The sequence below is a fragment of the Solanum stenotomum genome, chromosome 7 (assembly GCF_019186545.1).
Source record: "Solanum stenotomum isolate F172 chromosome 7, ASM1918654v1, whole genome shotgun sequence".
Classification (NCBI taxonomy): Eukaryota; Viridiplantae; Streptophyta; class Magnoliopsida; order Solanales; family Solanaceae; genus Solanum; species Solanum stenotomum.
The window spans coordinates 50,155,976-50,170,504 of NC_064288.1; the positions used below are offsets into that span (position 1 = coordinate 50,155,976).

At 30.9% G+C, this 14,529-nt stretch overlaps 2 protein-coding genes across 3 annotated transcripts in view; one reads left to right on the forward strand and one right to left on the reverse strand.

Annotated features, from left to right (window-relative positions):
* Nucleotides 1-5,983, reverse strand: part of LOC125870361 (kirola-like) — a 34,618-nt gene extending 28,635 nt beyond the window's left edge. The window contains exons 1-2 of one of the 2 annotated variants that reach the window (XR_007446886.1): nucleotides 5,608-5,983; nucleotides 4,699-5,039 (exon numbers count right to left, since the gene is read on the reverse strand). Coding sequence is in view for 1 of the 2 variants with exons in the window: in XM_049550778.1 (XP_049406735.1) it covers nucleotides 4,774-5,039; nucleotides 5,608-5,794 (453 nt within the window). In the remaining variant the exon portion in view is untranslated. Of the gene's footprint in view, nucleotides 1-4,442; nucleotides 5,040-5,607 lie in introns of those variants that run through there. The other variant, XM_049550778.1, reaches the window with a different exon arrangement.
* LOC125870358 (MLP-like protein 28) overlaps nucleotides 1-14,529 on the forward strand; it is a 56,944-nt gene that overhangs the window by 11,692 nt on the left and 30,723 nt on the right. The window lies entirely within an intron of this gene.

Below are 14,529 nucleotides of genomic sequence, written 5' to 3' on the forward strand. Positions count from 1 at the left end.
TTAGAAAAGTTCGGTTCCTACCCATCTCTATGTCATGCTCTCCTTCCCTTCAGAACTATAAAGGGCAGTATAGCTTCCTTTTTCCTTTATCTACACTTTGACCGAAGACAGATCTCAAGGAACTCTGTCCATTTGATCTAAGTCCTGATCTTCTTCTGAATTACCTATATTATTCAAAACTACGCCTAAATATAAAAACTGCTAATACACAAGTCCGAGGGGTAGGGACGTGGGTGTACAAAAGGTGTATCTTTTTAGGCCTACACCTAAAAAGATGAAAACATTGCACACTGGAGCAGAGAGAATGTTTTATGAACACTAAAGGTTAAGCCAGTTGCTGTCAAAACTCTGATTCTCATGCCAGATATGGCACATGATTAATGATGCAACAAATCCTAAGAGATTTCCCTTTAAACAAATCCAAATTTAAATACTTCTCAAATAAATAATAAAAATAATATTTAAAAAAATTCTATTTTTCTATAAAACCATTTATGATTCATATTTTGATCCGATACACTTGAAAATAATGTTGAAAAAATAATTAATTGCATGATATATTCCTATTGGCTTATTTAAAATCAACCCCAATTTATTATAATGTTACTCAACTCATAAATGGGGATCCAACTAAAATCCATACTTACCCCGACTAATTGTCCATCTAAAAACATTATTATTTTCATTAATATAAAATTTTTCTCTCAATTATCCAAATGAGAGTTCATTTTCTCTTTTATTCTTTTTTTATCTCTTATTCTTAACTAGGATATCCGGGACTCAAACTTGAAATGAACTCACATATTTATGTTCTTTTAATTAGTATTATTGTCATTATGGATGAGGATGGTAATAAAAGAAATGATTATTTTTATTCTTTTATTTTTAATTTTGGGTACACGCAAAAGAAAAATGTAATATTTGTACATATTTGCTTAATTAAGTCATCTTTTATTGAACTAATTATTTCTATATGAATGTATCATTATTTTCCTCATTTTTTTTCTCTCTTGTTTGTCCTAAATTAAAAAAAAAAAAACTTAAAATTGTGGACAAGATCCAAATAGAATTTTTTTTTGGAAGAGATGGGAAGTGAAGGGTCGGGGAGGGAGGAGTGTAGAGAGTAGATGCCTAACCTTTTTATAATTTTAAATTTACTATGAAATTCAAAATCAAGTCAATCATGTGAGCTTATATATTAAATAATTGTAAATTATTTTAACGGAAAAGGGCCTAAAATGCCCTTAAACTATGAGATTTGGTACACTATTGCCCTCCATCCACCTAATGAGTATGATCCATTAGACATAAGAGTATTTTTGAGCCGAAAGGTGGACGTCAGGGATATTTTCGGGCCGATAGGTGGATGGAGGGTAATTTTGTACCAATTCAAATACTTGAGGGGCATTTTAGGCCCTTCTCCGAAAATTTAAATACAATATTTGTTTTGATTGTCACTTAAATATGTTGAATTGTATCGTTTAAATCTATCATTAGGTAACGACAAAAAGACTCAATTTCATTTAATGTAACGATCGATTTGGTGTGATCGTGTCGTTACCTTAATATATTTTCTTCTCATTTTGTCTTTATTTATGATATAATAATCAAATTTCATCTTTTATTCTACTTTTTCATAGTAGCTCTACCTCGTACCCTATTTTTCTTGTAAATCTATCATTTAAATTATAGATGTGTGTCATTATGCAACGAGAACGATACAATCTATATATCCAAACATTATATTCATTAAAGCAATATGAAAAAATATAAAAATAACATAATACAATACAATACATTATGAAACAATATGTAATAACCATTCAAACAATTAAAGCATAAGCTATCAACATCATCCAAAGAAGATAAAGAAATATATTTGACTGATTAACAAACAGATAGAATAATATCTATAAATATTTTCTTTGGGTTATGAAAGTCAGAGCAGAAACAGATCAAGCAAGATACGTTACTTTATTCATTTCTTTCACTAAACAATAATTTTTTTTGTCGACTCATTGATGTTTCTACTTTAATCATAAATAACGATGAAAAATTGAAATTTGCAATTTGATTCCTATATAACGGAGAAGCGTTCCTTAACAAAGATTTTTCTTATATTTAAGAGTTGAAATTGAAGTTGAAATTTTTCATTAGGAGAAATTTTTTTGGCCAGAAAATTGTTCAGAATTTGGCCAGAATGGTAAAATAACATATTTCACACTATGCTATTTTATCTTTTTGAACATTTTTACCCTTTTAACTTTAATACTTTTTAATGAAAAATGAAAAAAAAATCAATTTATTCTAAAATAAAAAGAATATTATAGACTTTTTAAATTTCTGACCAAATTTTCTAATTATTTAGCATTACTTTTAAAATTGTGAAAGAATTATATATAGATATAATAATATAATGAAGATTAGTTGAATTATCTTTAATGAAAAATTGCACAGAGTATATAGATAAAATATAGTAGTTGATTATATATTAAGTCTTGAACACTCTCGATTCAATTTTATTTTTAAAAAAGAAAAGCAATATTGTGTTTAAGGGCGTTCAAAATAAGTTATTGCTATCACTAACTTATCATTTTTCGACTAGTAAACTTGATCGTGGTTCATGTAGTTATTTAATAAAAAATATTAAAAATTTATAAATTCTCTCTCTGTCATCTAACAAATATATATTCTCTCTTCAGTTTATATTAAGTGAATTGTTGAGGAATAATATATTTTTTGACAAAAATATTCAAGGATATAAATAATAAAGGCTATTTTCAATTACTATCCTTTGGATTATTTCTGAACTATTCTCTTAGAAAACATAAAATAATTAGTAATATCACTAAATGAAAGATAAATATATTTAAAAAAAAATCTTAACAATTCTTTTAAACTTTGAACAATTCACTCATTTGGATTATAAAAGAAAATTCCAATATGAACTAGAGGGACTACTATATTATCTTTCTTTCTAAAATAAGTATTATTTTGGTGAAAAAATAGACCGTTTCAAAATAAATATATTTTTAGAAATTTAGGAGAAAAACTAGTAATTATTTTCCATTATACTTTTATGATAAGGAACTACTTCTTAACAATGTTCAATTCTAAATAAATACTAAATAAATATGTATAAATTATACTCCCTTCATTAATTTTAATTTGTTTGTCCTATTTTATTTTATTTAGTTCGTTCTAAAAATGAATGTAATTTAATTAGTGTATAATATTTTCAAAATTATGGGATCCGTTTTAGCTATGACTTTTAATTTAAATTCATATTCTTTAGTTATTGTTTTATTATTTTGAATGTCGGTAATATTTGTTTATATCTTGTAACTACTTTGAGTCAAAATCAACAATCAATGACGAAAAATACCTTAATTATGGACATCTTAATGGACCTCTTCACATTAAATTTGTGCAAACAAAAAGTAATTAACAATTTAAAATATCTAAAAATCATATTAAAATTGAATTAACTTTCTAATTCTATCTATATCACATAAATTAAAATAAAAAAATAATAGATATTGGGTCCATACTAGCACGAACACACTTGTCTAGTATAAATTAATAAAGAGAGTCTTGCCTCAGATTCATGCATTGAATATACTAAAAAAACTAAAATTCTTCCTTTTTTTGTGCATGTTTCTAATTCCTTTGAATTACCATTCCTTAATTCCTTTGAATTACAGTTTGTGTAGATAATAAAAGAATAGATAGAAAGGTATACGTGATTAATTTGTAATTGTTTTTGTGAAAATTAATAATACAGTTTTTCTTTAAAAAAATAAATAAATTAAAGTTGTATTGTCAACTTACTAGTGTTCATAAATCAGAATTTTATAATTAAAAAGACGGGTGAGAAAAAAAGATTGAAATATAATTTACTTTTAAAAAAACGTTTTACAATATACTTGCAAACAATTTTTCAAATTCACCGACGCTTATGAATTGACAACATGACATCTAAAAAAAAAATTAGAAGTAAGATTCGTTTTTTTCTACATGGCTAATAAGTTAAATAAGTACTGTTTTATTTTGAAAAAAAAAATCTTTTAAAGCTTGTGGTCTAAAATATTAATTTTTAAATATTAGTATAGTTATAAATCATTTTATTATTAAAAAAATTAAAATTAAATTATTTCGTAAAAAGACCTTTTTAAAAGAGACCAAAAAATGGTACTAAATAAAACTAGATGACAGATCAGGCCAGGTTAAACAAAGTGGGTCCTAAAGGAATTGACTATTTCAAAGTGACGTTAGGTCATTTGATTTTAAGCTTTTACACATGTTTTTGTATTTAAATAGAGATAAATATAAATATCAAATTACAATAGAAGTATATTTAAACTATTTCTGATGGTTAAAAAATATACGATCCTTTTAAAGAAAATTAAAAAAAAAAATCACTATATAAATTAGGAGGAGGCGAAGATCAATATATATAAACCTCACACCCATGTCTTATTACACAACACAAAGGTTAACAGAGTTGACAATATATCATTTACATGAGAAAGACACAACAAACATAAAAAAAGTACAGAACCAACATGGACAATTAAACAACAAACAAAGCATAGGGTATTTATGTAAAGCTCACATGCATATATATGATCCCATCCTAAGTTGCTCGGACTCTCCTAAAATGTTGTCACATATATGTTCGATTCTTCAAAAATGCACTCTTTTTTTTAAGGATTCAACATGCATTTGATGAATTTTTTGAAAAGTCCAAGCAACATAGATCTTAACAATTCATCAATTGGCATGGTGATCATCAATAGCTTTGGTCATACCAACAATGAAGTTCAGCAGACTTATAAGTTCAGGGACATTCTCATTTGGCCTTTCATACTCCAATGTCCAGCTTACCAAATCGATTTCGTCTTTTGTTTCGATATGAAGAGTTGCTTTAAAACTATCATAATTATCTATTACATCTCCTTCAAATTCTTTGAGTACGAGCACCTTATTTTCATGATCTATAGCTTCAAGTATTTGTTTAGAGATCTTCTTTTCCCCATCTGCCTTACAAAAAAAAGAGTTGGAAATGAGAAACAACATATGTAGAGTTGACATGTTAAAAGACCATCTAATTAAAGAGATTTATCTCAATCATAATCGCTAAAATAGTTGAAAAAACTATCGCATAAACTTCCAGAAAAAGGCAGGTTAAAGGCATTCTCTTATCAGTTGAACTTAGATGAGGAGCAGGATGACATTTTTAGTCAATACCAAAAGTGTAAATGAATTAGGAGCGAAGAGTATTCGAGAAGATTCAATTGGCCGAAATGAATTTTTAGATTCACAGATTTATCGACATCGAGTTCATAAAAATAACCAAATTGTTCGAGTGGGCTGGGGATGATAAATCTCTATAAACGCACTGGACATTTATAGACTGCACCCACTACTCTGCTTTGATAGTAGTTTCTTATTTATTTGTTGGGTTCGATATGAAGTAAGAAAATATTATTTTAAAAACATTTGTATATATCTAAAACAAAATTATGAGGATGGAATTAGTAGGCCGGGAGGGGAGGGAAAGGGTGGGGTGGGGCTTATTAGGACATTTTTAAATATTTAGCTTACCCTGAGTATAGGTCCAACAAATTTTGGATCCAACAGTTCCAATGTCACCTTCAAGAAGATCAAAACCTTGTACATGCAAAGGGGACATAGTAGAGACATGGTGTGGTTTATTTGTAAAAACATCATGAAACACATCCTTGTTAGCCTTCATTTCTATCTTGGCACACAACACAGACTTTAGACCCATTTTACTAAAGAGTTGAAAATAAAAAGATGTAGTAACACTATAAGAAAATTGTAGAGGACAAGTGTTGATATCCTTTATGATGATTATTCAACAATATATATAGGAGGGGCTTTTTTTTAATCCTCTTTTAAAATCAAATATAGTATGACATCTTAATCTTGTCCCTTGCGACTTGTATAACTACATTTCTCAAGATAAGTGACATATATTTCATTTTTGGTGCACTTGTATCAATACTTATAATATATATATATATATATATATATATATATATATATATACTATACAATTATGTCTCAACCACTTTCTACTATTGATGCTATGCAATTATGTTTCAACACTTCTAGAGGATACATACTATTTTTTTTTTTGTAAAAAAAAGAAATATTTATAATGCAAAATCTAGGTTCGTGCTTGAGATAATTATTTAGCTATGTTAGTAATATTATGAATCTGATCAAATTTTGGCGTGTTCAGATATGTCTAAATACATATATTTCAGAATTATGGGATCAAAATTAGGTTTATTAATTTATTCTAGTTACATTGTATCCATGTGGATTTGCATGTATCTAGCTAGGTTACATAGACAAATTTCGCCCGCATCTCTCCCTTTTCATTTTACACTCTCCTATCTCGCTTGCATATCTAGTATTTCATATACATGTGAATCACACTAGAATCATATATCTAGTGTGATTCGCATGTGTCTGGGATACACAGACAAATCTCGCCCAACTCCCTCCTGTTCTCCCTCGCCTCTCTCCGTATTTCCTTGAATCTGATAGCAAAAACATGTATTTAGGTGTATCTGACTTAAAATCTGGTATGAAATTATTAATTAGTAAGATAAAATGTAATTATATCAAACTATAGGAAGAATTAGTAAATATGGTAGAAATATTTGTTTTATTAGATAGTTTCTCCAAAATTTATTTGGACTAATAAGATAAAGTCATTTGTTTAATTAAATAAGTTATCAATTGTTATTTCCGTTATAAAAGTTAATTTACATTAAAAAACCGTAAAAAATATTTTTTATTAAATAAATAAATAAAATAAAATATTTTTGAACTAAGTATTGTATGTTACACTTTGTTTGGATGGTTGTTACCCGTTGTATTGTATTGTTGTTAGTTTAAATGTAATATTTGTTTTGAATGTTACTTAAATTTTATTGTATCGTATTGTTTAAATTCATCGCTAGGTAAATGTAACGATCAATTTGGTGTGATCACGTCGTTACCTTGATATTTTCTTTTCATTTTGTCTTTATTTATTGTTTAATAATCATATTTCATCTTTTATCCTACTTTTTCATAGTAGCTCCACCCCGTACCCTACTTTTTTTTATAGCTATGTCATTCAAATTATAGATGTGTGTCATTATGCAACGAGAACGATACAATCTATATATCTAAATACGGTATTCATTAAAACAATACAGTACGATACAAAATAATAGAATACATTACGAAATAATACGTAGCAATCATCCAAAAAAATAAGCTATCAACATCAGGATCTAAAGAATATAAAGAAATAGATTTGTCTGATTAACAAATAGATACAATAATAACTTTAAATATTTTCTTTGGGTTATGAAAGTCAGAGCAAGAACAGATCAAGCAACATATTTTATTCATTTCTTTGATCAAGCAATAATATTCTGTGTCTACTCATTGATGTTTCCATTTTTATCATGTATAACGTGGGGGAGATCTTGGAATTGCAATAAGATCCCCGTATAACGGAGAAGTGTTCCTTAATAAGATTTTTCGTATATTTAAGAGTTGAATTTGAAATTTTAGATTAAATTGTGAAATAATTATATATAGATATAATAATGTAATAATGATGATAGTTGAATTCTCTTTAATGAAAAATTGCACAGAGTATATAAATTAAATATAGTAGTTGATTATATATTAAGTCTTAAACTCTCTCGATTCATTTTTTTTTTTAAAAAAGAAAAATAGTATTGTGTTTAAGGGTATTCAAAATCAGCTATTGCTATTACTAACTTATCATTTTTCGACTCGTAAACTTGATTGTGATTCATGGAGTTATTTTATATAAAATATTAAAAATTTATAAATTCTCTCTCTCACAGTATATATATATATGCTCTTCAGTTTATATTAAGTGAATTGTTGAGGTATAATATATATTTTGAAAAAATATTCTAGGATATAAATAAAAGGCTACTTTCCATTACTATCCTTTTTATCATTTCTAAACTATTCTCCTACAAAATATAAAATAGTCTGTAACAACATTAAATGAAACATAAATATATAAAAAAAAAAAAAATTTAAACTTTGAACAATTCACTTATTTGGATTATAAAAAAAAAATTCAATATGGACTAGAGGGAGTACTATACTACTATCTTTTTTTCTAAAATAAGGTATTATTTTGACGAAAAATAGACCATTTCAAAATAAGTGTTATTTTAAAAATTTAGGACAAAAAGTAGTAATTGTTTTCCATTATACTTTTTTTGTAACTTTTTTAATTCTAATTCTTCACATGACATGCTTAAGATCATAAAATTAAAATATATTTAGTATATTTGACACATTTTTAATTTGAAATCACAAAATTATTATTTTTTTTTTTTAAAAACTGTATGTCAAAATAAAATATGACATATAAAGTATAAAGTAAAATGAAAAAAAAAGTATCTTATATTTTTCCTTTAGTAGATGTAAAATAAATAAAAAATATTTTGAGACGGCAAAATAATAAATTTTCTATGGTTTCCATGTCAACCAGATCTTGTATCAAATTTATTATCTGAAAAACATCATCAGTGACATCATGACAACTGCTTTTTAAGTATGAACTAATCTGTAATGACCCGTAGGATATTTTTGAGACTTTTCATAAAAGTAGCATTTTACCCCTCTTGATAGTTTTTCTAAGTAATTTTTGATTAGTTGGTGAAGTTGATTTAAACATTTTGAACTATTTGATAACTATGATTATTTAATAGAAAAATTACAGAAATCTCACATTTTAGTTTACTTATTACCATTATCCCCTATAAGTTTTACAAATTTCCAAAATTCCTCATTTTCACTCATCAGATTAGTGTATCTCGCGCATCACATTTGTGTATCGTGTATAAAATATACATCAGGTTAGTGTATCATGTATAAAATGTAATGTATCTTACTTAACGATTAATGTATCTCGCGCATTAGATTAATGTATCAACGCTTATATTATTGTATCCGTTTGAGGGATTTCTGTAATTATAAACTTTTAAGAGATAGATTGTAATTTTGCCTTAAAACTTAAAAGTATGTGATTTCTGTAATTTTTTGTTATTTAATTGACGAATATTTATTAAATAATTTATCTATTTAGTTGATGGTTAATGGGATAACCCATAATTTTGTTTAATACCCTTACCATATGGCCATGTATAGAAAAAGTTAGTGGGAATTAATATTGATTTATTAATTAGCTCAGAAATATTGAACCTAAATAATTAAAAAGGAATTGAGCAGAGGAGTTACATGTAGACGACAAAGTAGCCGCAGCCCGCAAGAACTATTGGGCACGAAATTACGACAACATCATTCCTAAAGTTGAAGTGATGGATCGGCGTGTCAGGTTAGTGTTTGGAGTTATAAAATTCAATATAGTGTTAATTTGATATTTGGTGAGAGTTTGAATGACTTTGGTCAATTACGTGTTAGTGGATAGCATATAACTTGGATGATAACTTTCAATTTGTAATAATGGGCCAATGATTGGCCATAAGGAGCCAATCATTGGTGGGAAGGATACATATAGCGATCAACACATTGCAAATGGGTTAGTTTTTTTTTTGTCACAATTATTCTTGCAGTGCGTTACTGATTTCGTAAATTAGTCGGGATTGAATTTTATATTTTGATTATCACATTATGATTCAAGTTTTGATATATAAAGATATGTAATTAAATATTAGGCATATTGCATTATGTAAATACCATTAGATTGATGATTTTGGAGAATTGAAACTTAACTCTAGACTTGAAATTTTAGAATATGAGAGTTGATATATTAATTGGCACCAAGATTAGAAACTTGATTATAAATTTGAGTGAGTTTTTGAGTCTAAGCTAGACATATAGCAATATGGGTGTTGTTAGTTTCGAAAACTTATTGTGACTATGTATTTGAATAGATTGAATTGATCTGGAAGCCCAACGAAAAGGGAAGACTCTAGTCCCAAAGTGATTGTTCGACTATTTGAGGCAAGTGGATTTCTAAACCCTTGTCAAGTGTATGGAATTCGTGTATTTCCTTGTAATATGTGTTTAGGGGGTAATGAGACTTGGTGATGGGTTGACTTGTCCACATTGATTAATTCTAATGATGAAAAAAGGGTAATAAAAGGAAATGTGATTAATTATTTATGTGTGATGTGTTGAGAATGATTTGAAAGGCTTGTTGAATCATGTTGATGTTGTATCATGATTGTGTTGTTGTGAATTGTGCAATGTTATGAAAATGGTCATCTCCTCATTATTTGTGTGAACATGTCATTTGCATTGTTCTGAGACATGGTTGTGACAAGTGTTATGTGAATTGAGAAAGAATAAGAAATTAAAGAGGATGTACCATTTTGAGGGACGTATCGCGCGCCGCGATGGATACTATATTTCGAGGGGCGTATCGTTCGCCGCGATGATTACAATTATCGAGGATCGTATCGCACGCCGCGATAGATGCATGGACAGATATGTCCCCCATGAGTCCCGGACTGAGAGACAGCGGATGTGTATCATTAGGTCAGACATGCATCACTATACTTGACATTGCATTTCATTGCATTGCACACCTTTATCATTGGTGAACTTGATCTTGTGTGTTGCTGATCTTGTGAGTGCCTTTCTGTGGAACTTGTGATTGAGAAATATTAAGTTTGTTGTTGAGAATATGTAATTGTTAGAATGTTGTTGTTGAGTTGTGAGGTATGTAAATTGCGAACTGTTAGGTTGGGCTGATTTTATGCAGGTGATAGTTGTGATTGATGAATATTGAGCTGGTTGTTGAGGATATGTAATTGTTAGAGTGTTGTTGTTGAGCTGGGTGCTATATAAATTGTGAATTGTTAGGTTGGACTGATTTTATGCAGGTAGTAGTTATGGAGTTGTCACGACCCGATTTCTCGAGTCATGATGGCACCTACTATACCCTACCGTAAGCCAACCCGTAACCCAGAACATCAAGCAATGAGCGAAAGGGCAGAAACTAATGATAACAATAATCTAAACAAGAATAACAAGGCGGAAGCAACCCAAAATAAATATATACAGAAATCCCTCCCAGAACCTGGAAGTCACTAGTACAGAGCCATCCAATAAAGAGTACAAGTCCCAAAAGTGGACCACAACAGAGTGTGTCTCAAAGGCAACAAGACTAGCTAAAACAAAAGAAGAAGACAAAACAAACCCAAAATGCCAAGTGCTCGCCCTCGTCTCCGAATCACAGCTGCAAAAGAAGGCTGGAACTAATCACCGTTGGTAACTGGTACTGGACCTGCATCACGAAATAGATGCAGAGCGTAGCATGAGTACCAACGCAACAGGTACTCAGTACGCATCATAGGCCGACTGAGCAAAAAAGGTAAAAACAATAAGAAAGGATAGAATCTAGACACAGAGAGGTCAAAGCGGATATGAAAAAGAAAGCACACGAGCATACCAGAAACAAACTAAGTACAACTAAACTAAACCTAACTGGACCCCCATATGCCCAGAAGGTACGCTTGTGTGCAAGTTCAAATAAAACCTGAACGGACCCCATAAGCTCAACAGGTACACAGAAAAGCTAAGTCTACTGAGAAAGAAGAAAACCGGGCTCCCAGCCCAAAGTAACTAAGATAATCCATCAGACTCCACCCAGCCAACAGTGCACTCCCAGCCCAACTAGAAAGAGTGACCTTAGGGGGAACCCAACCAAAGAGTCCACTCCCAGCCCATTTAGAAAGAGGGACCCGTGAGTGAGGTAGATATCGCGAATCGTCCTACCATGCAGTCAACTCCCAGCCCAGCTAAAAAGAGCGACTTAGGGACACCCAATCAGCAACACACTCCCAGCCTAGCTATAAAGAGAGGCCCGGGGGTGATCGCCGATATCACCGAATCTACCCAGCCAGCGATACGTTCCCAGCCCAGCTAGAAAGGACGACCCCGAGGGTGATGGTATCTCCAATAGGATCCAATCCAACAACAACCACCGTGGAATGCCATCCACTCTAGGAAATCACAGAAAAGGCTCCAAGCCTATACCATCTCAATCCCACGTCTCTAGTGATGCGTCAAACCTTCAAGAATGCGTCGGAACCGCAGAATGAGAGGGCGAAGATATAGACGTGTAGCAAGCAGCGATAACGCCCAATCTAAGGCTCAAACTATCAGACTCAAGTCTGCTACTCCAGTCTACAAGGAGCTAAGTCATCCGAACGACGTCGGCAGAAAGTCAAGGCTATCCAGCCCACACGGGTCATAAGTCTAAGGCAATGCTAGCCTAACCTAGACTAAGGACATCATGCTTACGGTTAAGGATGAACAAGGCATACAATATATATCATACAAACATACAATAGCATTTAGCACATAAGCATGCAACTCTACTAAACCTGTCACGACTCGGGAGCACCCCCTAGTCGTAACCGGCGTACTCGACCTCGAAGAGGTCTAATACAAGCCTCTTAGCATTCATTCATCGCATAGACACAAAAAAAACCATAAGGAATTTAAAACTTTCTTTACCAAGAAAACATTTCATAAAAAAAAATATATATAGCAAGCGGAAGACTTTCTAGACTTTATACATGATGTCTCAAAACCATCTAATACTTTAGAGTACAAAATTCGGAACTAATCGCATACACAACTTAAACAATACTAAAAAGACATAAAAGAACATATGGGGTATTGTCCTCGAATATATGAGGACTCACCAAGTCTTCATCTTCAACACTTAGAAACCTATCAAATAGCCATGACATGTCATCATCTCCAAATCCCTACATTTTAGTCCAAAAAGGGAAAGAAAAGAGTTAGCACAATTAAGTACTAAGTATGGAAGCCATGCAAAAACATGCTAAAAGGGACGTTTATTGGAGAAACATGTTTTTATGCCATTTGGTAAAACTTCATGAAAAAATACAAGTATAAGAGTCACAATATCCAACCATAACTAACATACAAGTCATTAACCACTTTAGCACATACTCCACACATAACCCATTCCTTCACCTTAAACCATCCACCTCAAGTAACCCTTGGACAACACTTTGTGCAATGTATGGATAGCGTCCCATACCACCATCCACACTAAAGCATCATCCTAAGGCCACCAAATGTGAACTTACCACTTATCATGCTTCATATCACAAGCCATCATGCACAACTATTAACAATGTACAACACATGAACATAATTGACAAGTAAGCCTTTTCATCATTTCTTGACCTCTATCTCAAGTTACCCAAAGCCACACTTAAGTGAAACATGAAGTGACCGCCCATACAATCTCTTCATATACACCTAAGTGTTCCTAAGCAGAGGCGTATCCAGGATTTTGAGATTATGGGTGCGTTGTTATAAAAAGGTTGATCTATAATATAAATTTGATCGGTTCGACATTTAGATTTTTACTACTGAAAACCATTAAATTTTTAAAATTATTGGTCTAAAATTAATTCTTATATATATATATATATATATATATATATATATATATATATACCAATTACCACTTAGAGAAGTGTTATCTAATTTTAGAAAGAAAAATAAAACAAGATAAATATAAATCTCAAATTTCTAACCTCGCGGAGAGAGGTGAACCCAATCATAATCGCATTATGTGATACTTCAAGTGTGGGTTCACTCATCTATATTTCAATATTTTTTCAAAGATATAACACTACAATATATGATCTCGGGAGGGGACCATGGGTTCACGTGAACCCGGTGACCCCCCTTAGATACGCCTCTGTTCCTAAGGGTTACCAAAGATAAGGAAATTTACCATTACAATTGTAACATCCGACAATTTAAAATAAATATAAAGAAGCTTGAAATTGGAAGTAGTCATTTTTGGAAAAAAATTCAGAATCTGGAAATTCGGCCAAGTGTGGAAATCAGTGAGTTTTCGGCCAACTTTGAGCAGTCATAACTCCTAGCTCAGGATGATCCAGGAGTAGTTCCAGTTATGTTTGGAAAGCCCTTGGAACGATCTTTCCAACGCCACCGAGTTTGCTCGATTCCGAGTTCGTATGAGCGAATTATGCCCTTTGAAAGTTGGGCATTTGGCAGGGAGTCCGTCCGGAAATTTAAGGGCATTTTAGTCTTTTCACAAATCATTTCTTTTGAGGTTATATTGTTATGTTAGGCTGATTGTGGATCATTTTTGTTTCATTTTAAAAGAGTAAGAGTTAGGGTTCTTGAGTGAAGAAGAGAAGAAGAAGAAGAAGAAGTGGGAGCTAGGGTTGTGGATACAAGACGTTTTCTTCATCAAATTTCTTGGGGAATCTTAGTAAAGGTATGATAGTTCTTTATCTAGGGCAAGCTATCACCCTAGAGCCAATTTCAAATGGTTTTCAACTTTTCCAAAGTTTGTGAAAAAACCTAATTTCTACTCAAACTCATGGGTTCTTGCATGAAACGATTTCAAATGATAAGTTATGATATTATTGATGTTTATTTGATGTTTTAAGATGAAAA